The sequence below is a fragment of the Cucurbita moschata genome, unplaced genomic scaffold (genome assembly GCF_002738365.1).
Source record: "Cucurbita moschata cultivar Rifu unplaced genomic scaffold, Cmos_1.0 Cmo_Scf00033, whole genome shotgun sequence".
NCBI classification, from domain to species: Eukaryota; Viridiplantae; Streptophyta; class Magnoliopsida; order Cucurbitales; family Cucurbitaceae; genus Cucurbita; species Cucurbita moschata.
In genome coordinates this window covers 214,253-238,024 of record NW_019268549.1, presented here as the reverse complement: position 1 = coordinate 238,024, position 23,772 = coordinate 214,253, and the positions used below count along the sequence as shown (strand labels likewise).

General features: G+C 35.0%; 4 protein-coding genes, 1 long non-coding RNA gene, 1 other non-coding gene and 1 pseudogene across 6 annotated transcripts; 4 read left to right on the top strand and 3 right to left on the bottom strand.

Moving 5' to 3' along the window:
* Window positions 1–3,618: 3,618 nt before the first annotated feature.
* TRNAK-CUU lies at window positions 3,619–3,691 on the bottom strand. The gene has a single exon. It is a non-coding gene; the product is annotated as a tRNA-Lys (tRNA).
* A 244-nt stretch (window positions 3,692–3,935) lies between these two features.
* LOC111430313 (pentatricopeptide repeat-containing protein At4g22760) lies at window positions 3,936–5,830 on the top strand. Its single transcript, XM_023066524.1, has one exon. It carries the CDS (start codon window positions 4,053–4,055, stop codon window positions 5,787–5,789), a length of 1,737 nt encoding a protein of 578 aa, XP_022922292.1. The 5' UTR covers window positions 3,936–4,052; the 3' UTR covers window positions 5,790–5,830.
* A 1,380-nt stretch (window positions 5,831–7,210) lies between these two features.
* Window positions 7,211–9,088, top strand: LOC111430315 (uncharacterized protein At4g22758). The gene is made up of 3 exons (XM_023066525.1): window positions 7,211–7,800; window positions 8,225–8,432; window positions 8,561–9,088. The coding sequence occupies exons 1-3, from the start codon at window positions 7,492–7,494 to the stop codon at window positions 8,803–8,805; spliced, it is 762 nt and encodes a 253-aa protein (XP_022922293.1). The 5' UTR covers window positions 7,211–7,491; the 3' UTR covers window positions 8,806–9,088.
* An 847-nt stretch (window positions 9,089–9,935) lies between these two features.
* On the top strand, window positions 9,936–12,364 carry LOC111430316 (protein cornichon homolog 4-like). The gene is made up of 4 exons (XM_023066527.1): window positions 9,936–10,324; window positions 10,647–10,828; window positions 11,818–11,940; window positions 12,024–12,364. Exons 1-4 carry the CDS (start codon window positions 10,253–10,255, stop codon window positions 12,058–12,060), a joined length of 414 nt encoding a protein of 137 aa, XP_022922295.1. The 5' UTR covers window positions 9,936–10,252; the 3' UTR covers window positions 12,061–12,364.
* Window positions 12,365–12,941: 577 nt separating this feature from the next.
* On the top strand, window positions 12,942–16,832 carry LOC111430314 (annotated as a pseudogene).
* LOC111430317 lies at window positions 13,890–14,618 on the bottom strand. The gene is made up of 2 exons (XR_002708314.1): window positions 14,134–14,618; window positions 13,890–14,102 (listed from the first exon to the last, which is right to left on the bottom strand). It is a non-coding gene; the product is annotated as an uncharacterized LOC111430317 (long non-coding RNA).
* A 707-nt stretch (window positions 16,833–17,539) lies between the features above and the next one.
* Window positions 17,540–20,287, bottom strand: LOC111430176 (AT-hook motif nuclear-localized protein 1-like). The gene is made up of 5 exons (XM_023066337.1): window positions 19,472–20,287; window positions 19,206–19,276; window positions 18,995–19,126; window positions 18,139–18,300; window positions 17,540–18,052 (listed from the first exon to the last, which is right to left on the bottom strand). Exons 1-5 carry the CDS (start codon window positions 19,866–19,868, stop codon window positions 17,819–17,821), a joined length of 996 nt encoding a protein of 331 aa, XP_022922105.1. The 5' UTR covers window positions 19,869–20,287; the 3' UTR covers window positions 17,540–17,818.
* Between the last annotated feature and the right edge of the window lie 3,485 nt (window positions 20,288–23,772).

Sequence of the window (23,772 nt, the reverse complement as noted above, 5' to 3'; positions counted from 1 at the left end):
CCCCCCCCCCTCCGACGCCGCCTCTGTATTTCCCGGCGAGTTTCCATGGCGGAAGCCGCCGATCCGGGGGTTTTAAGAAAGAGGGTGAATCTCAATTTTTGATTGATAATAAAGTAAATTTTCAAAATGTTTTGAGACGAAATTCCAGAGGAAAATAATACTCCGAGGAAGAGAAATAAGAAGACCGAGACGATAAAAGAGCTCTATTTAAAACCTCACGCGTCAACGCGCAGACCAATGCGCGTGGAAAAACAACGCAGTGAAAGGAAAACTCTCCCATCAGCAATTACAGCATCTCAACCTCACGTACGAGAACACTGTATAAGTGTCATACTCACCAATCTCTCCTGATTGGAGAGTGTACGTCACGCGCTTCACTGGGTTTCGTTATTTTAGGCACTCCATTCATGTTTTCTTAATTAAAAAAAAATTAAATAATAAAAATAACATTTTATTTTCTTTTATATTGTTGTTGTGGGTCTCGTGGGGTAGGGCTTCCTTTGTCCGTTTCTTCCCTTTTCATTTCTTTTATAAATATTTATTTCATTTTTTTATTATAATAAAGTCATAATTTGATCCTTTATTTTATTTATTTTATAAAAAAAAAATCTTTGGAAATGATTTCTTTAATAAAGTCATAAAATTTCTCCAATTTCATTTTTCCTTTTTCTTATTTTTTAATAAATCGGAAAATAATATTTAACGTTAAAATTAGCATTATTCGTTTAAAAAATTAATGGTATATTATTAAAAAAAAATTAGAAGTATATTATTGGTATTATGATATTAAAAAAATGTGTCAAATCAAATAAAAGTTGGTTATAAAATCCTACAAATATGATGACGTTACAATTTCTCATCCAATTATTATTTTAAAATAATTATTTATATATTATTTAAAAGTAGAAATATAAAACTTTTTATACGAACCTATACTTTTTTGGTATAAACACCAATTTTGACAAAATGAAATATAACTAAAATAGCAATGAGATCTTTTATGATGAAAATAGCAACATTTATTGAGGATACCTTATTGCCACGTGAATTGCAAGTGGCTTTCAAATTACTTTTTAATAAAATTACTTTAAACTTATTTATTATATTATTTAAAAACTTACATTTTTTTTATTATATTGTTCACCGAAAATTCCAACTTAAAAAACTGAGTTGGTTCATAAGTTGACATTTTGCCCAACCAACAAAAAAAAATTAGGGTTATAACCCAACTCATATTAGTAAAAAGTTGACGAGATTTTAGTTATTAGTGTAATATGTATGGTAAATAAGTAGAATTTTATTAAATAATTTAATAAAAAAAACAAATTGATTATCCAACTTAATCCGGTCTGAAAAATATAGGGTTAAATTGGGTTGTGAACTCTATTCACAGTCACCCATATAAGCAACCTAAAATTTTGGATTGTGGTATTCTATTTTACGCCCAATAAATAAATAAATAAAATATATTAATATTTTTTAACTTTTGAAAGTTTTAATATATTAAGATTCGGTAGTGAAATAAGAGGAAGGAAATGACTATATTACCCTTAAAAGGGACATAAAAAAGATGATTATGTAGAAGAAACAAGAAAGCCAATGAAATAGAAATATGGTAATAGGTAGATTTAGAACTAATCTTTGGTAGGATGTCTAAAATAGTACTTTCATAATTATCTTCTCTCTTTTTTCAAGTAAAAAATATTAATTGTTTATAAAAAAATATAGGCTCCTAAATGGAATTGCATAAATATAAACAATGGTAGATTAGCCTTTAATTATTCTACCAAACAAAAAGTGTTTTAGATAATAATCACGATTAGACAACACCATTAACTTATAATACCATCTAAATATAAATCTTTAAATAATTAAAAAAAAAAGAACCATGTGATAACTAAACCTAACCCAACCCAACTCGAAAATAGAGGGTTAGATTGAGTTGGGTTAGCAACTCGAACCTAACACAACCCAACTCGAAAATAGAGGGTCAGATTGAGTTGGGTTATGAACTCTGTTCGAGTTGGTGTCGTCACCTATCTAGCTAATTTAAAATTTCGGGTTCGTCCTTGAATAAGAGTGGTTAAATGGAGAAGATGGAAGGTGGGAGTTAGTAGGAGCCCTAATTGTAATCCACCTGCCTTTGTTGGCTGAAAATTGGAAGGCATTAAGGCATTAAGGCAGATAGATAGGACACTTTTTTTCCCCTAAATTGACTCCTCATTAACAAATCCCAACCATTAGAGACAGATTTATTTATAATACTCTTAAATATTTCACTTTTTAGTTACAAATAATAAATAAAAACTACTTTAACCTAGTTTTTGAAATTTTATTAGAATGGCTATTGACGATTTTGACCCCACGAGGTTGGGCCGACATGTTAAACTGGGCTTTAACAACACTCATTCGGCCCATGAGATCAAGCCTACGTAGACCCATAAGCTCCATGGACTGAAGAAGCCCATTCTTCTTCTTCTTCTTTTTTTTTACAAGAAATTTAAAATTATTTCTGCCAGCTGTCACCATAAAAATGCCTGCATATTATTCTTGATTTCAATAATATTAAATTTAAATATCATAAAATACTAACGTTTGTAAAAAATGTATATATATTTTTTTTCTAATTCTTAAAAATTTAAAAATTAAAAAATAGACCAACTTCAAACGCAAAATTATTGAGGTTAGATCCAGGGAAAATCTTTTAGACCAACTTCAAATTTTGGTTTAATTGAATTGATGTTCCGAGTAATGTGGATAGAGTTCACAACCGAACCCAATTTTTTATTTTCGGGTTTGAGTTAATTTTTTTAATTATTGAAAAAAACTCAACTACGGTCCATGTTAAATTAATAACTAAAATTTCATTAAAATGTCAAATAGTCACCTGGTTGGATTGACCCGACCAAAATAAAATACTTTTTTTTTTTAAGAATTCAATGAAATAGAATTGAAAACATAAAAATGTTGGTAGCCTATCATTAAATTCCACGATTTGTTATAATTTCTGATTTAGAAATAGCATTATATGGGACGCACCGCATGAATTCAGCTCCACACCTAAGAAAATCTTAATCATGGCCTCGGCCCATTATGATTGTTATTAATTGGGCTTCTCTCTGTTATTGGGCTCTGATTCAAGAAAAGAAGTAGGGCCCATCACCGTACATGTCGACTAGATTACCAAAGAGAAAGACACGTGTACGGCAATGATGAAGTAGCTGACATTATCCATGATTAGCCTACAGTAGAAATGCCGTAAAAAGTAGTGATAGAGAGAGAATCATCTTTTATAAATCCGGTTTCTTTTATTTATTAAAGTGAGGGATAATAATCATAGGAAAAATAAATAAATGAATAATAAATTAAGGGGAATATTGGCCATCCACTAATTTATTTACCGCGCGGTCATAATTGCAACTTTGGTCGCTTATTTCCTTTAAGATTTTTAAAAAAGAAAAAAAAAGTAGTGAGAGAGAGACTTTTTTACCTTATCTATTATTTTTATTATATAAAATAAAAAATTAAGTATCGGGTTAGCGTGGCCCAACTTAGAAAGGAAAAGCCCAACAAAGAAAGTAAAACTAATATAAAGAATAAATATATATTATATATAAACGCCCACCGTGGGGTTCGAACCCACGACCACAAGGTTAAGAGCTTTGCGCTCTACCAACTGAGCTAGACGGGCTTGTTAATATGACTTATAAAATATTTTATATATTTATTATTTAAGCAATTATTTAAGCATTGACAATTGAAAATTTTATTGACTAATTCAAAATTTAGGTGGTCATTATTTCCATAATTACATATGCATTCAAACGAATTTAACTTCTTAAAAAGAAACAAAAATCACTACTTTTTTAATATTAATTAGGTAAAATGATTTAATTAAATAATAATAATAACTAAGCTTTTATCACTCCATCAGTTGCAGTTGCTGGAATGTATTGCCCAAGTTTGCGAATTTATGCAATCTGCTCTGTCCCGTTGAGCGACGACTCAGATGAACGCAAAGCACGTAAATTCAAGAAATTCATCCAATTTTGATGCTCGCTTCCGAGCTAAAAATCTTCTTGAACAAACCTGTAAATGTAAAGCAGGCAGCTCAGATTCATGCCCACATTCTCGTCAATGGGCTTCGAAATCTCGAGTCTTGCTTGGTCCGTCAAATTACTCGTTCTGAGTTCACTTGCGCCAGAATCGTATCCCGTTATCTCCAACGGATCCTTCGTCATTCGCAAAACCCAGATTCCTTCTCATGGGGCTGCGCCGTTCGGTTCTTTTCCCGGAACGGCCAATTCATGGAAGCAATCTCCCATTATGTTCAGATGCAGAGATTGGGACTGCATCCGAGCACCTTTGCTGTATCCTCGACTTTGAGAGCTTGCGGTAGGATTATCTGTAAGTTTAGTGGGAGCTCTGTTCACGCTCAGGTATATAAACTGGGGTTTTGTCGCTGTGTTTATGTGCAAACTGCCCTTGTGGATTTTTACTCAAAATTGGGTGATATGGGTTTTGCTCGGAAGGTGTTTGATGATATTACTGAGAAAAATGTGGTTTCGTGGAATTCAATCTTGTCTGGTTATGTGAAAATTGGAAACTTAGATGACGCTCAGAAAGTGTTCGATGAAATGCCTGTGAAGGATGTCATATCTTGGAATTCAATGTTGACGGGATTCGCCAATTCTGGCAATATGGATCGAGCGTCGTGTTTATTTCAACAACTGGGGGAAAGAAGTTCCGCTTCTTGGAATGCAATGATCAGTGGTTACGTGAACTGTGGAGACATGAAGTCTGCAAGAAACATGTTTGATGAAATGCCTAACAGAAATAATGTTTCCTGGATTACATTGATTGCTGGGTATTCGAAGCTTGGGGAGGTTGGTTCTGCTTGTGAGCTCTTTAATAATATGGGTGAGAAGGAGATTCTCTCTTATAACGCCATGATTGCTTGCTATTCACAAAATGGCATGCCTAACGAAGCATTGAAGTTATTCAACCAAATGCTTCAACCCCATGTGAATATCCAACCCGATGAGATGACTTTTGCTAGCATTATATCTGCTTGTACTCAGCTGGGAAATCTGAATTATGGTGCTTGGATTGAATCGTACATGGAAAAACTTGGGATTGAATTAGATGACCATTTGGCAACTGCATTAGTCGATTTTTATGCGAAATCCGGGAACATCGAAAGGGCCTTCGAACTGTTCAATGATCTGAAAAAGAAGGATTTCGTCTCTTATTCAGCTATGATCTTTGGATGTGGTATAAACGGTAAAGCATTTGAAGCAATCAGGTTATTCGAAGAGATGCTAAGTGTAAACATCTGCCCAAATCTTGTGACATATGCCGGGCTTCTTACGTCGTATAACCATGCCGGTTTAGTCGATGAAGGTTACGTTTGTTTCTTGTCCATGAAGGACCATGGACTTGAGCCACTGGCTGATCATTATGGAATCATGGTGGATCTGTTGGGCAGGGCAGGGCGGTTAGAAGAAGCGCATGAGCTTATACAAAGCATGCCAGTGCAGCCAAATGCTGGTGTCTGGGGAGCTTTGCTTCATGCTTGCAGGTTACATAACAATGTTGAGCTCGGGGAGATCGCAGCTCGAAATTGCTCGAAGTTGGTGACTGATACAACCGGATATCGGTCTCTTCTAGCCAACATATACTCTTCTGTGGAGAGGTGGGATGATGCTAAGAGGCTTAGAAAAGCCATGGGAAATAAAGTATTTGCCAAGATATCTGGGTGTAGCTGGATGGAGCAATCTGAAATCTGAACATCTGAAAGTTTGAATCTTGAACACAAATTTTTAATTTACACGCTTTATAGTATAAGTTCACAAATATAAGTTTGCTAAATTTTGACTTTAGGTATGCAGGAATGTGGAAATAGAGTTTGGGGGTAAAATATTTTGTGATATCGGGATTGGAGTGAGGAACCAAACATTCTTTATAATTGCATGAAAATCTCTCCTGATGTACCTTTTAAAAAATTTGAGAGAAAATCTATGATGTCCCACGTTGGTTAGAGAGGAGAACAAACCACCATTTACAAGAGTGTGGAAACTTTCCCGTAGCAGACGCGTTTTAAAGCTTTGAGGGAAAGTCGGGAAAGTCCAAAGAGGACAATATCTGCTAACGGTGGATCGGGGCCGTTACAAACAGTATACAGTAGCGATCTTAAATTAAGTTGAAAATTTCAGGTCGTTTTAGTTGGTATTAGAGTCAAACACCGAACGATGTGTCAACCTTCTCGCTGTTCCCTAAAGGGGGTAGACACGAGGCGGTGTGCCAGTAAGGACGACGATGTGTCAACCTTCTTGCTGTTCCCCGAAAGGGGTAGACACGAGGCGGTGTGCCAGTAAGGACGCTGGCCCCAAATGGAGGTGTATTTGGGGGCGGTCCCACATCGATTGGAGGAAGGAAAGAGTGCCAGCGAGGACGTTGGGCCCGAAGGGGGTGGATTGTGGTGTCCCACATTGGTTGGGGATGGGGAGGAGAACAAACCACCACTTATAAGGGTGTGGAAACATTCCACTAGCATGTTTTAAAGCCTTGAGGGGAAGCTCAAAGCCCAAAGAGAACAATATCTGCTAGCTGTAGAGTTAAATGGTTCATATTTACCTTGATTATTTCCGCTCAAAGCCCAAAGAGAACAATATCTGCTAGCTGTAGAGTTAAATGGTTCATATTTACCTTGATTATTTCAGCTCAAAGCCCAAAGAGAACAATATCGGCTAGTTAAATGGTTCATATTTACCTTGATTATTTCATTGCATACTAATTATGTACTAATATTTGACTTTTTTGGGTGTTTATTTTCTATAATTATTCTAGATGAAAGAATAGAAAAAGAAAATTTACATAAACATGCGTCATACAATTTATTATTATTTTTTATAAGATTACATCATATAGATTTATAATTTAAAAGGTACTAAATTGCATTATTATGATATATCGCTATCCCGTAAAAATTCATTATTTTAATTCAAAGTAGAAAAAAAAAAAAGGAATTTTTACTATCCTTATTAATGACTCTTCTCTCTAGGTTAAATAGCAATAATACACATTCCTCGAATAGATTATTTTTATAATAGAATTAAATACTCATAAAAATGTATTTAATTAAAGTCAAATATGCAATAATAATAATAGTAATAATTCGTTCATGTATAAAGAACCATTGTATTTTCTAACGTTCACACGTTAAATTCAAAAAAGAAAAGATTTTTTTTTTAATACGAATATGACGGCACGGTCGGCTAGGTGAGGGGTCCACCTGGATGGTTAAATTAGGCGTTAAGTAAACGACGGCGTTTCGGACCAAAACAAAACCCCGCGGATGAAGGCAACCTCCATGTAACTCCCAATTGTCTCAGAACTGTCAACTACTTCCGCTTTCCCTTCCCGCAAACTTCAACTCCCACTCCCCTTCGCCTCACAAACCCACCGGAAACAGTTACACCGCCGCGATTAATGTCGACCAGCAGTTTCCGTCGGAGAATTCCTGCTATTTCTCGTCTCACTAACAAGTCGTGCCGGAATCTCTCTCCGTCTCCTCACCGGAAAACTCCCCCGATGAATCGCGCTCCTTCTCTGTCCTCCAAGTTATCCAGATGCTCCTCGGATCCCCAGTTTTGGACCACCGCTGCCGCCAGTGGAGATGATCGGAATATGTCGTCCGAGAAGGAAGGGGAAGAGGTTATTATTTTCCGTCCTCATACGTTTTCGGAAGCCTTTGCTTCATCCCCTCTGTTGATTCCTTCCCCCGCTCAAATCGTCGAGGTTAGGGTTCCGAATCTTACTGTTCAAGATTTTTTTCTAATTACCTAATTTATCAGTCTCCGCGGAAAGAAAGTCTTCATCAATTTCAATTGATTTCAATTGATTTCCAATTACGAATCCGTGAACTCTGCTTTTGATCAAATAGCCAGAAAAGGAGGAATAGCTAATGCGTCATTGTTAATCTTACACTTCGTGTTCGATTTGTTTATTTTATTCTTCGACATTAATTCCTGAGATACATAATCTTTCTTCCTGTCTAAGTAATCATCTGATCTTGCCTTTTCTGCTCTGTAATCGTATGTTCGGATCAATGATGGATCGGCTGTTTAGGTCTTTTCTGAAATTAGCTTCATAAATCCATTGTTTATTGAGTCAATTTTAGCATAGAAAGACACAGAGATTGAAGCGCGATTCTGCAATGCAGGGCTACAAGAAAGACGCCAAGGTGGTGATCAATGTGACTGTTGAAGGGAGCCCAGGGCCAGTACGAGCCATGGTTAAACTCGGATCCAGTGTGGAGGAGACGATCAAGCTTGTTGTTGCTAAATATAGTGAAGAAGGAAGGACTCCAAAACTTGAACGAGATTCAGCATCTTCCTATGAATTGCATCACTCATATTTCAGCCTCCGGAGTATGTCAAATTTTGTTCACTTTCAATTCATTGGAAATCTCTTACACTCTCCTGAGAAACCCCATTGAGTAGCAATCTGAAGTTGATCCAATGTGGTACTAAACGCTTCTGTTTTCTCCTCTGCTCAGGTCTTGACAGGGCAGAAATAATTGGGGAAATTGGTAGCAGAAGCTTCTATCTTCGAACCAGCAATAGCTCTGATGCCAAAAATGGCGGAGAATCAGCTGGCTGCACTCAAGAGATTACCAAAGAAACCATAATTGCTTCACCAATTCCTCCTGGGTTCTTGCTTTCTAGCTTCATTGCCAGGAAAATGGGCAAAATTATACGAAGAACAAGAAAGCTCTGGAACTTCATAATCTGCGTGAAATGAGTCTAACCCAAGAATTAGACATGTTTCTGAAGAGTAACACAGAATATTAAATATGTCACTCTTTTTAACAAATATTTTCCCATTTCTGTATTGTATCCTCTCTTTTTTTTCTTGTCCACCAAACCCTTGCATATTTATAGGAGGGGAATCCTAAAAAATCTTCAAAATAAACTGTACATAGTATAGCACATATTCTTATTTACAGACATTGTACTATTGCAAGATTGTAATTGTTGGTAAATAGAAAGCCAGTTCTATACCAAAACTTTTATTCACATTCTTTCAGCAATTTTGTAATTGTTGGCCCTCTTCGCCGGTAATGCACGGGTCCATTTGGGAGAGGTTTCCAACCGATACGAGATCTCACAATTCATCTCCATTGGGCTCAACTATTTGTAACCGTTCAAGTCCACTGCAATTATTGTCCACTTTGTCTCATTGTGTCTGTCAGTGAGATGTTTTTATTTTCCCGCCTTTATGAAAAAATGTTTCGTTTACTTATCCAATTGATGTGACATCTAACAACTTTACCCTTCTTAAATCAATATCTCATATCCTTTTCTTTTATTTAGTAACATTTTTTATTTATTTATTTGGTGATATAAAATAGGTAAGATTCGAACTTATGATTTTTTGGTATATATTTTAACAAGTTGAGCTATGCGTAACTGTTTCAAAATATGAACGTTACACAGGTTCTTACCCATAAAGAGCAAGAACATAGTTCACATACGTTATCATCGTGTCAAAAGTTCAAATCTCCAATAAAAAAAAATTACAGAAAATATCCAATAATACGTCTAAACTTTTAAAATTATTATTAATACCTTTATTTATTTATTTTTAAATAAAGAACACCCTTGATGAAAATGTTCATTAATACTTTTACCTTTATTTTTCTTTTTAAATACCTTAATTGAAAAACACTCCATCTTCCCCTCTTCCTGAATTCTTGGAATAAATGAAAATATTAATGTTATTTTGTTTCTTATTCCAAAGTTTTCTCTAAATTCATTTTTTAAAACCGTTTTTAGTATATAGTATAAATTATCAGTATTTAAGGTTTCATTAATACAACTATAAAATTTATCTAAATTTTATTATTAATGGAGTAATTATTAACATTAAAGAAAAAAAAAAAAAATTCAGGAGGAATCGTCTCTACGACAAGGAAGCAGTTGAAAAAAAGGTGTTGTCGGGGACCTCCGGTCGCCTTGAGAAATTCAGATCATCCAGAAGCGATCAATCCTTTGCGCGTCGGGATTAGACTCCGGCGAGGTTCACTGTGCACGGTTTTCTTTTATAATTCCTTCACCGCCTCCTTCAATCCATTTCCGCTTCCGCAGGCGCATGTGGGCCGGTAACGATGTGGCGGCGTTGAGGTTGATTTCAAATCGGACACACAGGGAGAGCAACGAGATACGGGCAGTTGGTTGAGGGTACTAATATGGCGGATATCTACGTCTGGCTCCTCTCCTTCTTCATTATCATTGCGCTTCTTATACTCGTCGTTTTCCAGGTTCTCTCTAAACCCTAAAATTTCTGTCTCTTTTTCTTGATTTGTTATTCGAAGCTCTGTTTGTTTAATTCTCAGTCTACAGACTTACCTGAATATTCTTATGTCATGCTTTCAGATTGATTTTTGATTTGAAGGCCCTTTGATTTCTAGATATAAACACTAGCTACACTTTTTTTTGGATTCTTACATGTGTTCATTGGGCTAGTTCTATAGAATTGATATCGTAATTCCCTACATATGAATAATTGACATACAGTATTGTTAATTGCCTAAAACAAGGTTGGAACTGAGGAACTTATGATGCTTTTGAAACTTGCTGCAGCTAATGTGCTTAGCTGATCTTGAGTTTGATTATATCAACCCATATGACTCCTCATCACGGATAAACAAAGTTGTTATGCCTGAGTTCATCACTCAAGGAGTCTTGTGCATCTTCTATCTCTTAACAGGGCATTGGATTATGTCATTGTTTTGTGTTCCTTACCTTTATTATAATATAAGATTGTAAGTTTCTCTAATTCTTACATCTTTGATCTGACTTTTTACTGTACTAGAGATATGGTTGCATAATTTTTAGTGGGGTATATGCTTTATATCGATTGCCAATTTTACCTATCAGAACCTCATTTATCATTCTGGGCTTTGAATTCAGTGTTTGAAAGAGAGGGCCTATCATGTTTTATAAAACAATACTAATGAGAGAGAAGGAGAGCTTATCATGCCTGGTAAACACTCGGTGGCCAAGTGCTGAGTGGATAGCTGGGGAAAGCATACAAGTAGTGAACTTGTAACCTTTTTTTGTTTGAATGTATGTTGTGTTAAAGCACCAACAGTCTCTTCTGAGATTTAGATTAACAAGATTAGCTTTCAGATAAGTTTACGTGTTGGGATCTCATGGCTAGTCTCCTTGGAGATTTACATTGTGAGATCCCATATTGGTTGGAGAGGAAAACGAAACATTCTTTGTAAGAGTGTGGAAACCTCTCCCTAGCATACGCATTTTAAAAACCTTGAGAGGAAGTCCGAAAGGGAAAGCCCAAAGAGGACAGTATCTGCTAGCGGTGGGCTTTGGCCGTTACAAATAGTATCAGAGTCAGACACCAGGCGATATGCCAACGCAAAAGGGGGTGGATTGGGAGGTCCCACATTGATTAAAGAAGGGAATGAGTGTCAACAAGGACGCTGGGCTCCAAAGTGGGGTAGATTGTGAGATCCCACATCGGTTGAGGAGGAGAACGAAACATTCTTTATAAGGGTGTAGAAACCTCTCCCTAGTAGATGCCTTTTAAAAACCTCGAGAGGATAATATCTGTTAGTGGTAGGCTTGGGCCATTGCAAATATGTAGTATGACTGGAACTAATTTACAGTGGATATCAAACTAACATATTTGAGATTGGGTTGTGAGCATATGGCTTAATACTCGAGTTTTCCGTTGCTGGTAATTCATGCCAAGCTTGTTGATCTGTCTAATGTGTGGTGTCCTCATGATCAGGTACACTCAGCGGAAGCACCTGGTAGATGTTACTGAGATATTTAACCAGTTACCTTGGGAAAAAAAGCAAAGACTTTTCAAACTCGTCTATCTTGTTTCTCTCATCTTCCTCTCCATATTTTGGTAATCCAATTGGAGAGAGCGTTTTCTTATTTTGAATCCTAGTTTTTAACATCATTAAGATCTTCTCTGTCTCTGCTTTGCAGGTTAATTTACAGTGCATTGGAGGATCATGAGTCTTGAATAGATTATGCAAAGTGTTGTCTTGTAAGAGATAAAGCCACTGTGCGGCTCACTACAAAGCTTGGTGTACTTACTCCCTAGGGTATCTTCTTGTGTTGTAATTCTAAAGCTTTTTTCTTCATCTTCTTTTTATTCCTACTATATACTGATATTTTTCTCTTCTGCCTATAAATGAAAATTTTAAAATCTATTATTATGCTGTTCTTGTTATGCCTGTAGAAAGCATTTATAAACGAATACTGGAGGTCCTACATTGTCTTTATTATTATTGAGTTAAGCTCATGTTGACACCGTTGTAGGGGCATCTCGGTTTCGAATTATCATTATGTTTTAGTTAATGGAAAAATGTTGAAAACAATAAGTACTAACTAAATTACATTTTAGGCAAGTCTTGTACCATCTACTTTGTGAGATCCCACGTCGGTTGGAGAGGAGAACAAAGTATTCCTTACAAGGGTGTGGAAACCTTTCCTTAGTAAACGCGTTTTAAAATATCGAGGGAAAGCCGAGAAGGGAAACCCCAAATAGGACAATATCTGGTAGTAGTGGGCTTGAGTTGTTACACACCGGTCATATGAAATTGGCATACATCTAAACTCTTTTTAGTATTCCTTATTGGTTGGAGAGGAGAACAAAACATTTTTTATAAGGGTGTGGAATCCTCTCCTTAGTAGACGCGTTTTAAAACCTTGAGGGAAAACCGATAAAGGAAAACCCAAATAGGACAAATATTTGTTAGCAGTGGGCTTGAGTTGTTACACACTAGTTATATGGAATTGGCGTACATCTAAACTCTCCTTAGTATTTCTTATCGGTTGGAAATGAGAACAAAATATTCCTTATAAGAGCGTGGAAACCTCTCCTTAATAGATGTGTTTTAAAACCTTGAGGGAAAGCCGAGAAGGGAAAACCCAAATAAGACGATATCTATTAGCGGTGGGCTTGGGTTGTTATACTGGTCATATAGAATTGGCGTACATCTAAACTCTCGAGACTCTTTCGTAAAATTTCAATAATTTCTCTAGTTCTTCACAAGCTTGCATTAATGCTCTCACGTCTATATCATGAGTACTAACTTGATGGGACAATAAAGAAACGTCTGCAACTTAGGTGTATAATCAGCTTATGTTCTTAGTTAGCCATTTCAAAATTTTAAAATTTCAGAATTATTGCTCAAATACAAAACTTTATATGGAAAAAATATTAGTGACTTAATTGAATTAAAAAAAAAAAAAAAAATCAATTGAAAGGCTTATGGATATGGGCCTCTGAAGCCCACCGACCATCTATCGGTCTTAGCGTCTGTCATAGAATACCAAAAGGCCCGATTTTAGAATTCTGACTCTGCCTGATCCGTCGGCACTGTATCATCTTCTTCGGAATCAGACCCTAAAGGGGTCGTCCTCTTTCGCATTGGGTGCTCTGTTATCGAGTAGTAATGGCAGTCTCTTCTGCTCAGAGTCTTCAACCTCAGATTAATGTTTCCCAGCCTTCTCTCAGGTTCTCCCTCTATTCCGATTAACAGTTAAAATTGATGCTATTCGCGACGCTTGCCTGATTTCGTTTTGGTTTTTTGAATTTTGCAAGCGTTGCGACGAAGGTTTTCTCGGGACTGAAGCTTCAATCTGCTAGTGAGTTTGCTATCCTTTCCTTCTCGTGATATCACTTACCTGTTTCACCGCTCGTTAATCACATATTGCTTCTGTTTTTTTATTCAAATTTTAAGGTCCATTCGGAGGAGCAAAACCTAATATTACTACTGAATTCTATGGAAAAGTTCATAAAAGTCTACAAGCCAGGTATTGTAGCGCTATTTTCATTTTTTTTTGTGTGTTGGAATCACATTCTTCAAAATTGAATATCCTATTAAATTATGGTGATATTAAACAATTGAAAATCTTGGACTTCATGACATCTATGCTTTTCAAGGATGAAGAAGTGGAAGTACACCGTTGTAGTACTTATTTTTTATGCTGAAATGGCTTGCTTTATTACTCTCAACTCCTACCTCATATGACGGCTATTTACACATCGTGTTTCATCTATTTCCTTAATGAAATATTATCCTTTCACGGTTTGAAAAATCATGCGATATTATTGCACGGAGTCAGGAGAGATTGACTTGAAATGCCTTCTTTTTGCGTAGTGTGCAGAAATGATCGAATATTACGACTGTTCTACTGAATATAGGAACTGCACTACTTTTCTTGCGCCCTTTGAATGTTTTTTCTTTTCCTTCAGTTGCTGAATTTTAGTGTTTGGAGTAACGTGGTCATATGTGATGTGCCTATTTGTGAATATTTAGGCCTCTTGGATAGTGCTTTCATTTTTAGCTTTCTGCTTTTGTAATTTATGTTTTTTTCTCACATTTTTTTAGTACGGTTTTCACCTTTCTTAAACAAATATTTGAATTTTCAGTAAAATTCAAAATGTTGACAGAAAGTTGATAACATCAAAGAACGTTATAGGTGAAAGTAGTGTTCTAAATTAAAAACAAAATTATTATCAAATAGATCTTAGTTATTCTTTTATATTTTCCATTCAAACCTTTGTTGGTGTTTGAAGGTGATTCCGATTCTACTGGTTGGTGCTTTCTGTATCAATGGCATCTGTTAGGATAACTAAAGTTTTAAGACAAATGCAAAGAGAAGGCGTTTCAGTAGCATCCTATCCTACTTGTATTCGTATGGCAGTCGATGCATTTCTTCTATTCATACTTGACATGCAGGACGTATAACACAAAGGCTACTCGTGCACAATTTCAGATGATGCCTATAGGGACACCGCGGGGTGCCTTACAGAGTGCCTGACGAGGGAACTTGGCAATGGGTTGATTTGTGGAATGCCCTAGTAAGTGATAGATCTAGTTATGTAATTTTGCTCCAACTGAGGCTGAGAGAAATCTTAGATTGACATTATGGGACTCACCGCCATGACACATGAGTTTCAATGGCTTCAATTAATTCATCACAAATTTACTATTAACATCAGTGTAAAACTATTCACAGTAGAATGCTGCTGCTGCAGGTTTTATCATTTTGTTACTTCATTTCCTTTTTCTTTCCTGTCCAATTATACCGAAGTAAACTTCTTTTAGCTAGGAGCTATGAATGTCAAAATCAACTTTAAAAAAAAAAAAAAAAAAAAAAATAGAATGTACTGATTTTTTATAATCTCGACTTTCTTCTTGTGTTCAGTATCGAGAACGAGTTGTCTTCATTGGGCTGAACGTTGATGAAGAGTTTAGCAATCAAATTTTGGCCACAATACTATATCTTGACAGCATTGAAACTTCCAAAAAACTCTACATGTACATAAATGGCCCAGGTGGAGATGTGAGTTCAGCATATACATATCTTCTATTGGGACGAGGTTCATCGTAATTATCTGTTATATTTTCCTTCTCTTTTGGTTATATTCTAATGGTTCGTTTAGCATTATTTTCCTAATGAAACCATGCATCTTTGCAGCTAACTCCAAGTATGGCCATCTACGACACAATGCAGAGCTTGCAGAGTCCTGTAGCTACTCATTGCGTTGGTTATGCCTATAATCTAGCAGCCTTTCTTTTAGCAGCTGGAGAAAAGGTAAATACTTCAATTTGTATTGTCAAACAAAATTTAGTGTCGTAAGGCAGTAGGTGTTGCTCAAACTATGACTTCGGAATTTGTAGGGAGTTCTTCAGTATGGTAAAAGTGACCCCTATTTTTCAGCCGGTTAAATCATTTTAACTCCATCAAGAAATATTTTTTTGTGACTTGATAAACAAATCTCAACCAAATTTGCATCCAATAAACTTGGAAATGCTCATTACTTGTGCCTGGCTGCCCCCAATTTACGGATTTTATGGAATTTTCATGCTCTTAGTGAAAACTGTCTCCCCGCTTGTTAGCCTCCTTCTATCTGTGTGGTTGAACCTACTTTCTGGTTTCTTCGCTTTTCTCTTATAAATCAAACCACACATTTCCTTGTTTAGGGTAACCGCTCTGCCATGCCTCTATCAAGAATTGCTTTGCAACCCCCTTCCGGAGCTGCACGTGGCCAGGTATCATTAATTTGTTATATAATGTCATGCAAATTGATCACATATGCCCGTCTTAAGTTTTGAACATTTTGTTCTGATACATTTTTGTTTGAAAATCCTTTTGGCAGGCTGATGACATTCGAAATGAAGCAAACGAGCTCTTGAGAATCAGGGATTATCTTTATGATGAGCTTTCTAAAAAAACAGGCCAGCCTGTTTAAAAGGTCAGTTCGTCCACACCTTAGCAAACATATAGCATATCTTTATTCATAATGAAACATATTAGCAGGGAGATGACCAACACGGTTTCTTGTTTATGAAACTTGATCTTCTACGATCATGCAAAATTATCACATTCATAGTTCACTCATGTCAATTTTGAAACTTATCTCATATTAAAGTTGAAATGATTCTGAGGAATGCAACCTTAATTTAGAGACCTTGTCAATGGATAAATGCAGATTATCAAGGACATGAATCGAATGAAGCGATTTACTGCCCAGCAAGCTCTTGATTATGGACTCATAGACCGTATAGTTAGGCCACCTCGCATTAAGGCTGATGCACCTCGCAAGGATCCTGAAAGTGAGAATTTCCTAAAAAGTAAAAGATTAATTTGCAATTTTCAAACTCATTTCGTATCTATTATTGTGTCCACTTTGACCAATAAATCAACAGAATTGTGCGTTTTCTTATTTAAATTCTTTTTTTCTATTTGAAAAGTATCTTAATTTTAATTATCATTTCATGGTTATGAGTTATTTTTTAATTATTTAAAAAAATTATATTTATCTACGATAATATTACATTAATAATTTAAGTCATAAAGTTTAAATATCAAATATTTATTAAGTTCAAATTTCAAATATCAGTCACAACGTATCACAAACATCAATGACAAACTTTAGATGTTCTTAATGTTGGTAAAAGTAGGGCAAGATATAATTGAGTTGAGTTGTAATTCTATTTTCAGATTAATTCGACCCAAAGTAGGTTAACTTATAAACCAAATCAAAATTTTGATATTTTAAAAATTCAATCCAATCCAACTTTTATGGTTTGAGTTTGATAGTCCTAGTTGATCCGACATTGAATCATATAAACACAGTAAAAAAGAAAAACATTACAAAACAACTTTACAAAACAACTTTGAAATGTGTTGTGAGCCATATGATATAATAATAATAATAATAATACATGCATGGATTCACTCTTAATTTGCTTAATCAATCTTTATATATTGATTTGATTAGTTCAATCAAATTACGTAATTAACACCAATCAAATCATTAATATATATATATATATATCTTATATTGATGTTGATTATAGTTGACTTCATTTTTTTTTTTTGGTTAATATTTTGGAATCAATTTCTTATGTGATCCTTCTTCTTAACTCGACCAAAAGAGTTTTCAATCTAAATCTAATGTGAATCTAAGCAAAAATAAACGGAATTTAAAATTACAATCCATTAATATGAAACCTATTAAAAATCGTTCACATTATATCAAACTATTCTACTTGACTCAACTCAACACAGCTGCATCGGGGAGCCTATAACTACTCTACCAAGTGAAAAGCTAACCGAGGGGGATCGACAGGGAGCGTGGGGCGGTTTGAAATTCTACATAGGAAGTACAATGGTAAGTTACAGAGAGCATGAACACAAGATGAGGAATCCACCAACTAGAAGCTTGTTGTTGATGGCAAATGAGGTATGGAGCTTAGATATCAAGCACTGGGTAGGGATACATTGATATCAGTTGGCTTATTATTCCTCGAATCGGTTGGCAGCGTCGACCAGTTATCGCCACGAAAGGGACTGGACGGCGAGAGGTTCGCCTTAGGGTCGACGCAAGATATTGGAATGGCAGCAGTTGGCGGAGCAGTTGAATTAGTATCTTGTTTTGGCTTTTTAGGTTTCTGCTCATGTTGGTTTCCAGAAAGAAAACTCCCTACTACAACCTATTTTTGCAAAGAATAAGCGAAATCTCAGTTTTTCATAGCTCATAGGCCATATCGATAACGGATCGAACATAGAAATATCGTACCTGAACAGGACTTGCAGCTACTAATAGACCAGCAACTCCACCGCCTACGACACGCCCGTCTGGACTTGCTAAGGAAACACTCATTCCACCCGATCTACTTCTAGTTCCTCCATTGTCACTCGGCATGAACGAGCCAGATAAGGATAGTATTTCAAATCGACCCTGTGAATAAAAAGTGAAGAAGATCGATATGAGATATTTTCGACATTGTAATCGTATACTTTATCCTCTCTCAGCTGCATTTTCGCAGAGAAGTACGTGAGACGAACAATCGTGATTCGAACCCCACTTGTGAGACCCCACGTCGGTTGGAGAGGAGAACGAAATATTCCTTATAAGGGTGTGAAAATCTCTCTCGAGTAGACGCGTTTTAAAATTTTGAGAAAAACCCCTCGAAGGGAAAGCTCAAAGAGGACAATATCTACTAGCGGTGGGCATGAGCGGTTACAAATGGTATCAAAGCTAGACATCGGCGGGTGTGCCAGCAGAGACGTTGGCTCCTAAGGGGGTGGATTGTGAGATCCCACAGGGTGTGAAAAAACTCCCTAGTAAACGCATTTTAAAACCTTGAGGGGAAGTCGTTAAAGAAGAAGGGCAAAGAAGACAATATCTACTAGCAATGAGTTGTAACCTCGCATGACATAAGGTTTTTGGAATAAACATTCAAGAATCCAGGAAAGCCCCATGAATCAACTCGTAAACAGTCCCATGAACGAATCAACCACCTAAGTCGAACATAACAAACATGATCGAACCAAGAAAAGCATACTAAGAAGATCCAAGAGACGAAGAACATCACAAACTTCATGAATTCATTCAGAACTGATTAACCAAGAGGATAAAATAAATGCATCACCTCATATGTTAATGTTCCTCCAGACGAATCAGGCTGACGAAGAGTGACACTCGAGATCACACCATTAGCAGATAAAACGCATATCGCTCGAGGCCCTTGTTGAGAAAACGATATTATCTTCATCGTAACATCCTAAGTAACAAGAAAAACTTGGTCACATAGTTCATCCACAAAAGTATGGATCAAAGAGTTAAACAAATGAGCATTTTACCTCGCCCGCATCGACAGTGATGATATGAGGCGTAAAATTTGCACCAACAGAACATGGAACCACCCAATCGCCTGCAAAAGACACGACACATTTAGTGACAAATCATGGAGTCTAATCAAACAAGAACAACAAAAAAGAAAAAGATCCCGACATTCTCAGATCAAATTAGAAAGCTATCAATCTTTTTAAGAATCAGACCAACAATATGCTTCTTCAAGAACTAAATCAAAGAATCCAACCACAGGACCCACATCCACTCCCATTACCTAAATTATCCACTTCGAATTTGGTTTTGTTCACACCGCTTGCCGGCCGGACTTTCCCCCTCTTCTCCGCCGAGAAGTCAATCACCGGCGGCGGCACCGATGACGATATCGGCTTGGGAGACAGAGCCATATTAACAGAGCCATCGGGTCCATATTTTCTCGGCCTCCCTCTTTTCTTCTTTCCCGGAACAGAGGAGGCCGCCGTGGGTGGCGTAGGCTGCGCAGGTACCTGCGCCGAGGCCGACGGCGTGGAAGTTGGTTGAGTCGCCGGTGGCAGCGTTGATCCACCGGTCTGCGGCGGGCTACCGGAGGTCCTGGGAGCTATTTGGTACTTGGACGGAGCATCTGATCCGACTACAGTAACCCCACTACTTGCACCACCGTCCCTTCCCTCCATTACTTAAAAAAAAAACAAAAATAGGGAAAACCCAACAAATATTTCCTCCAACTATTTATCAAAACCCATTTTTCATTCTCTAATTTCCATCCCCTCACGAAGAACAGGAAGAACAGGAAGAACAAGAAGAACAAGAAACTGCTCAAAATCAAAACCCAGAAACACGAATATTAATTTTTTTTAAAAAAATTTCAAGAACGGAAGAACAGAGCAACAAAATTTTAAGAACTTTAACATGAACTGAAAAACCTCAAAAAAGACTGTTTACTTTAAGAGATTTGCTAAAAATAAACAGTTAAGCTCAACACAAAGCCTACAGCATGCTGATCTATTTTCAGGAAAATAAAAACATTAAAACATTAAAACATTAAAAAGCAAAAAAAATAGAATTAAAAAAAAAAAAAAAAGAAACTCAGGTTTTGATTTGAATGGGAAAATGGTCAGAAATGAAAACTTGTTTCTGCAGATTAGATAATTAGAGGCCTAACTTAACTTTACCAAAGACGGTCGAATTTAGATTCAAAATATTAATTAATTAATTAATTAATTAATTAAAAAGAATATTGAATTATGGCCATAAAGAAACCAATTTTCTTAGGGGTTTATTTTTTTATTTGTTAAAAAATTGGTAATTGAGTATAGTTGGGAATCCGGCAGAGGAATAATAATATAAAATTTAATTGATTTTTCAAAAGTGGGTGGGTGATTTTTTAATTAATTAATAATAATATTATTATTAATTATTAATTATTATTATTATTTTGTTTCTGAAAAAGTAGCAATTTGAAAGAATAATATTAATAATAACTGGGACTACTTTTTCTAGAGAACCAACGCTTAATAATTATCGTTTTAATTTTAAAATAATATAATAATAATATATTGTTTTGGTAAAGAGAAAAGTAAATATGAGGTTGCCAAAGTCTGAAGGAATTCTCTTCCCTTATTTAATTTTTGTTCTTTTTTTTAAATTTTTTATACTTTTAAATATTTTATTTTGATTATTATGTAAAAAGTCTAATGTGAACTTGAAGAATAAATTAATTTATTTTTAAAAAATTAAATTTCAAATTATTGGAAATTTTATATTTTAAAAACATAATTTTCTCATTTTGTAAAAAAAATTAAATCAAGACCATGTGTATTGTCGTTATTATTATCAATTTTTCATTTATTTATTATAATTTACAATTTCTTAGGAAAATAATAAATAAATAAATTGTACAAAAATATTTTCTTGGCCGACCGAACACGAAACGATTATTGGAGGAAAAAAGGAATCTGTTGACACTTTTTTATATATTAAAAAAATCAAGATTTATTTATTTATTATTATTATAAAAAAAAGCTTTTTTTTTTCTTTTTTTTTTAATACAGCCATAATTGTTTGTATTATTAAGGGAAATAAATAATATAACTTTTTTTTTTAATGTAAAAAATAATTCGTGGTTGAATTGTCAAAGTACAGTTGCCTGAGGTTGAAAATAATATTTTAAAAGTCGGTAAAAAATATATATATATATATATATATATATATCATTTAGGAATAAGACGAATTCCCATACTATTAATTAATTAAGATTTTAAATTAATCAAAATTTTAATGTTTTTTTTAATTCCTAAATTAACGAAGAAAAATAATTTTAATGGTTGCAATTTCATCCTTAAAAAAGAAATTATAATTTTAATGTTTTTTTATTGTTTTAATAAAATTTCATAAATACTTTGTTTGGTTGTACGAGTGAAAGTTACTAGTTAGGTATATATATATCAATCAGACAATCTTTGTATTTAGTTGATCGTGTGGGTCAAATGGATGATTTAAGTGGGTCTTGAGTCAACGGGTTTAGATAGTAAATGAGATCTAGGGTTTGAAAATAGACTCATGAGAAATGAGACAGATACTCTGCAATCTAAGACGATGAAGGTAAGGAAAAGCCAATATGTTCAAGACCCCACCCATATTACTATCTAAACTCATGGACTCGAGAACCACTTGAATCCATTTTACTTAGCTCACCCAATTAGCTAAATACAAAAGATCTCATTGATACGTAGATAGCTCGTATGAAGTTTTACTTTAAAAAAAATTAATTTTTTTATTACATAATCTAATATAATTGTTATTTGATTCTTAGGTATTCTATTCTCGTACATTCTTTTCACCCACATTTTTTCAGACGTCTGAAACAAAACCTTTAATCAAACCGCTCATGAGCATTAAACTTTTGTACTTTCAATTTATTCAATATAGAGTTTTATCCATTTGTAAAGGTTTGTTATATATATATAGAAATAAAGAAATTGTGTCAAATAAGTATTACGCTATGTATAATTGAATTTGATTTAGTTTTTTCTAATTATTTATTAATTATCTTTAATGTTTTTAATTACTTAGATTATATATATATATATTCTATTTACTTAATTTTGTGGTTGGGTATAATCATTTCTTTCACATGATTTTTAGCAATTAAAATTACTAAAGTCGTTATGATTTAATAAAAACACAATGTTTCATTATTTAAAACAAAGGTGTAATTAAAAATTATAATCACTATAACCCAATGTCTATTTTAAATTACAGATAGAGCGCTTCAGAAAACTTCATTTGAAATGGAAATTGAAGTAGCAAGAATTAGTATAAAAACATTAAGTAAGCAGTTTGTTGGTTGTTCTTAACTTTTATTGCATTTTATTTCGTTTCGTTCATTTATCGGTTTAGTATTTTATTCTTTCTTCATTCTCAAGTACAAGTTTGCGTAAGGTATCAAAGTCTAATTTCTTGGTTCTATCTGAACCACTGGCTCTCAGAGTTCATCTTAAGTTTTGAAGATATCTTAGATCCTCATTTTGTTAGTCCCTTCATTATCATCGTCGTTTTAGACCTGTATCATAGGTCCTTGAGATGTGTCCTTGGCGTCAGTTCTAACCCATGATCTTGGTCTCACAGCGGAGGTAACGACACTCTACTAATAGTTTTTCATCTAGCTATGTAGTCTCTCACTCTTACCTGAACAACGTTAAGATTAGGAAGTGAGGACTGGACAATTCCAACTGAACAAGGTTAGACCTGTCTTTTTCTTCCAGATTTTGGTTCTCCTCTTTACGTGTGTCTTTTTGTTTATATTTTTATCTTCTTCATGTTTGGTTTGCACGCTCTAAGCTTTTTAAGCGTTCGGTTTCTTCACAGAACTCTTAAGACTAGTTAAATAGAACCTATCGACATGAGAATAAGTGATTTTATTGAAAAATGAGAGAGCTATCCCTTATCAAAGTTTATAAAAATTCACTATTACCTTCTTTTGTTTCAAGCTCAATATTACCTCCCCGACAGTTCAATGTTCAATCAAGTTCAACCAAGCTTTGCTTTGTTCTCTCACGAGGTTCCCCATCGAGACGAGTTCCAAGTGTGTGTGGATGCCCTTCAAATCGGCCAACAAATCAACTTCGGCGATAATGGTTCATCTGTTCAATCTTTGACACTAAATTCTCCTTCTCTTTGAATGTCTTCTTTCACAATGTGGAGTTGTTGGTCTTATTTGTCGAGGATTATTAGGAGTGGGTCCTTAATTTAGTGGAAGATCATGGAGCCTCTCGGGAAGCCCAAAGCAAAGTCATGTGAGCTTATGTGGACAATATCATACCATCGTGCAGAGTCGTAATTTATAATATTATTACGTGGCTAGCAATTTTTGCAACACACTAGAGAGGACGATAGAGTTGAAAGGAGATACGAATCGACAAACTCGAGGTCATTAAGGATGAGTTGAGAGGTAGCAAAGTCCTCTTTCTTTTATTTATTATCATTATTTTATTTTTTAAAAAATAAAAAAATTAAAATTTAATAGATCTAATTTACAAAATAATAAAAAGAATAATAATATATCAAATCTAAAAGATC

What these genes read in the sequence shown, in the direction of transcription:
- LOC111430315 (XM_023066525.1), top strand. Translation starts at nt 7,492, where the DNA reads ATGTCGACCAGCAGTTTCCGTCGGAGAATTCCTGCTATTTCTCGTCTC. An exon ending in CCCCCGCTCAAATCGTCGAG is followed by an intron (nt 7,801 to 8,224) that starts GTTAGGGTTCCG and finishes TCTGCAATGCAG; the next exon opens with GGCTACAAGAAAGACGCCAA. An exon ending in CTCATATTTCAGCCTCCGGA is followed by an intron (nt 8,433 to 8,560) that starts GTATGTCAAATT and finishes TCCTCTGCTCAG; the next exon opens with GTCTTGACAGGGCAGAAATA.
- LOC111430313 (XM_023066524.1), top strand. Translation starts at nt 4,053, where the DNA reads ATGCTCGCTTCCGAGCTAAAAATCTTCTTGAACAAACCTGTAAATGTA.
- LOC111430316 (XM_023066527.1), top strand. Translation starts at nt 10,253, where the DNA reads ATGGCGGATATCTACGTCTGGCTCCTCTCCTTCTTCATTATCATTGCG. An exon ending in CTTTATTATAATATAAGATT is followed by an intron (nt 10,829 to 11,817) that starts GTAAGTTTCTCT and finishes CCTCATGATCAG; the next exon opens with GTACACTCAGCGGAAGCACC. An exon ending in ATCTTCCTCTCCATATTTTG is followed by an intron (nt 11,941 to 12,023) that starts GTAATCCAATTG and finishes TCTGCTTTGCAG; the next exon opens with GTTAATTTACAGTGCATTGG.
- LOC111430176 (XM_023066337.1), bottom strand. Translation starts at nt 19,868, where the DNA reads ATGGAGGGAAGGGACGGTGGTGCAAGTAGTGGGGTTACTGTAGTCGGA. An exon ending in ATTCGAAGTGGATAATTTAG is followed by an intron (nt 19,277 to 19,471) that starts GTAATGGGAGTG and finishes TGTCTTTTGCAG; the next exon opens with GCGATTGGGTGGTTCCATGT. An exon ending in TAGCTGCAAGTCCTGTTCAG is followed by an intron (nt 18,053 to 18,138) that starts GTACGATATTTC and finishes TTGCAAAAATAG; the next exon opens with GTTGTAGTAGGGAGTTTTCT.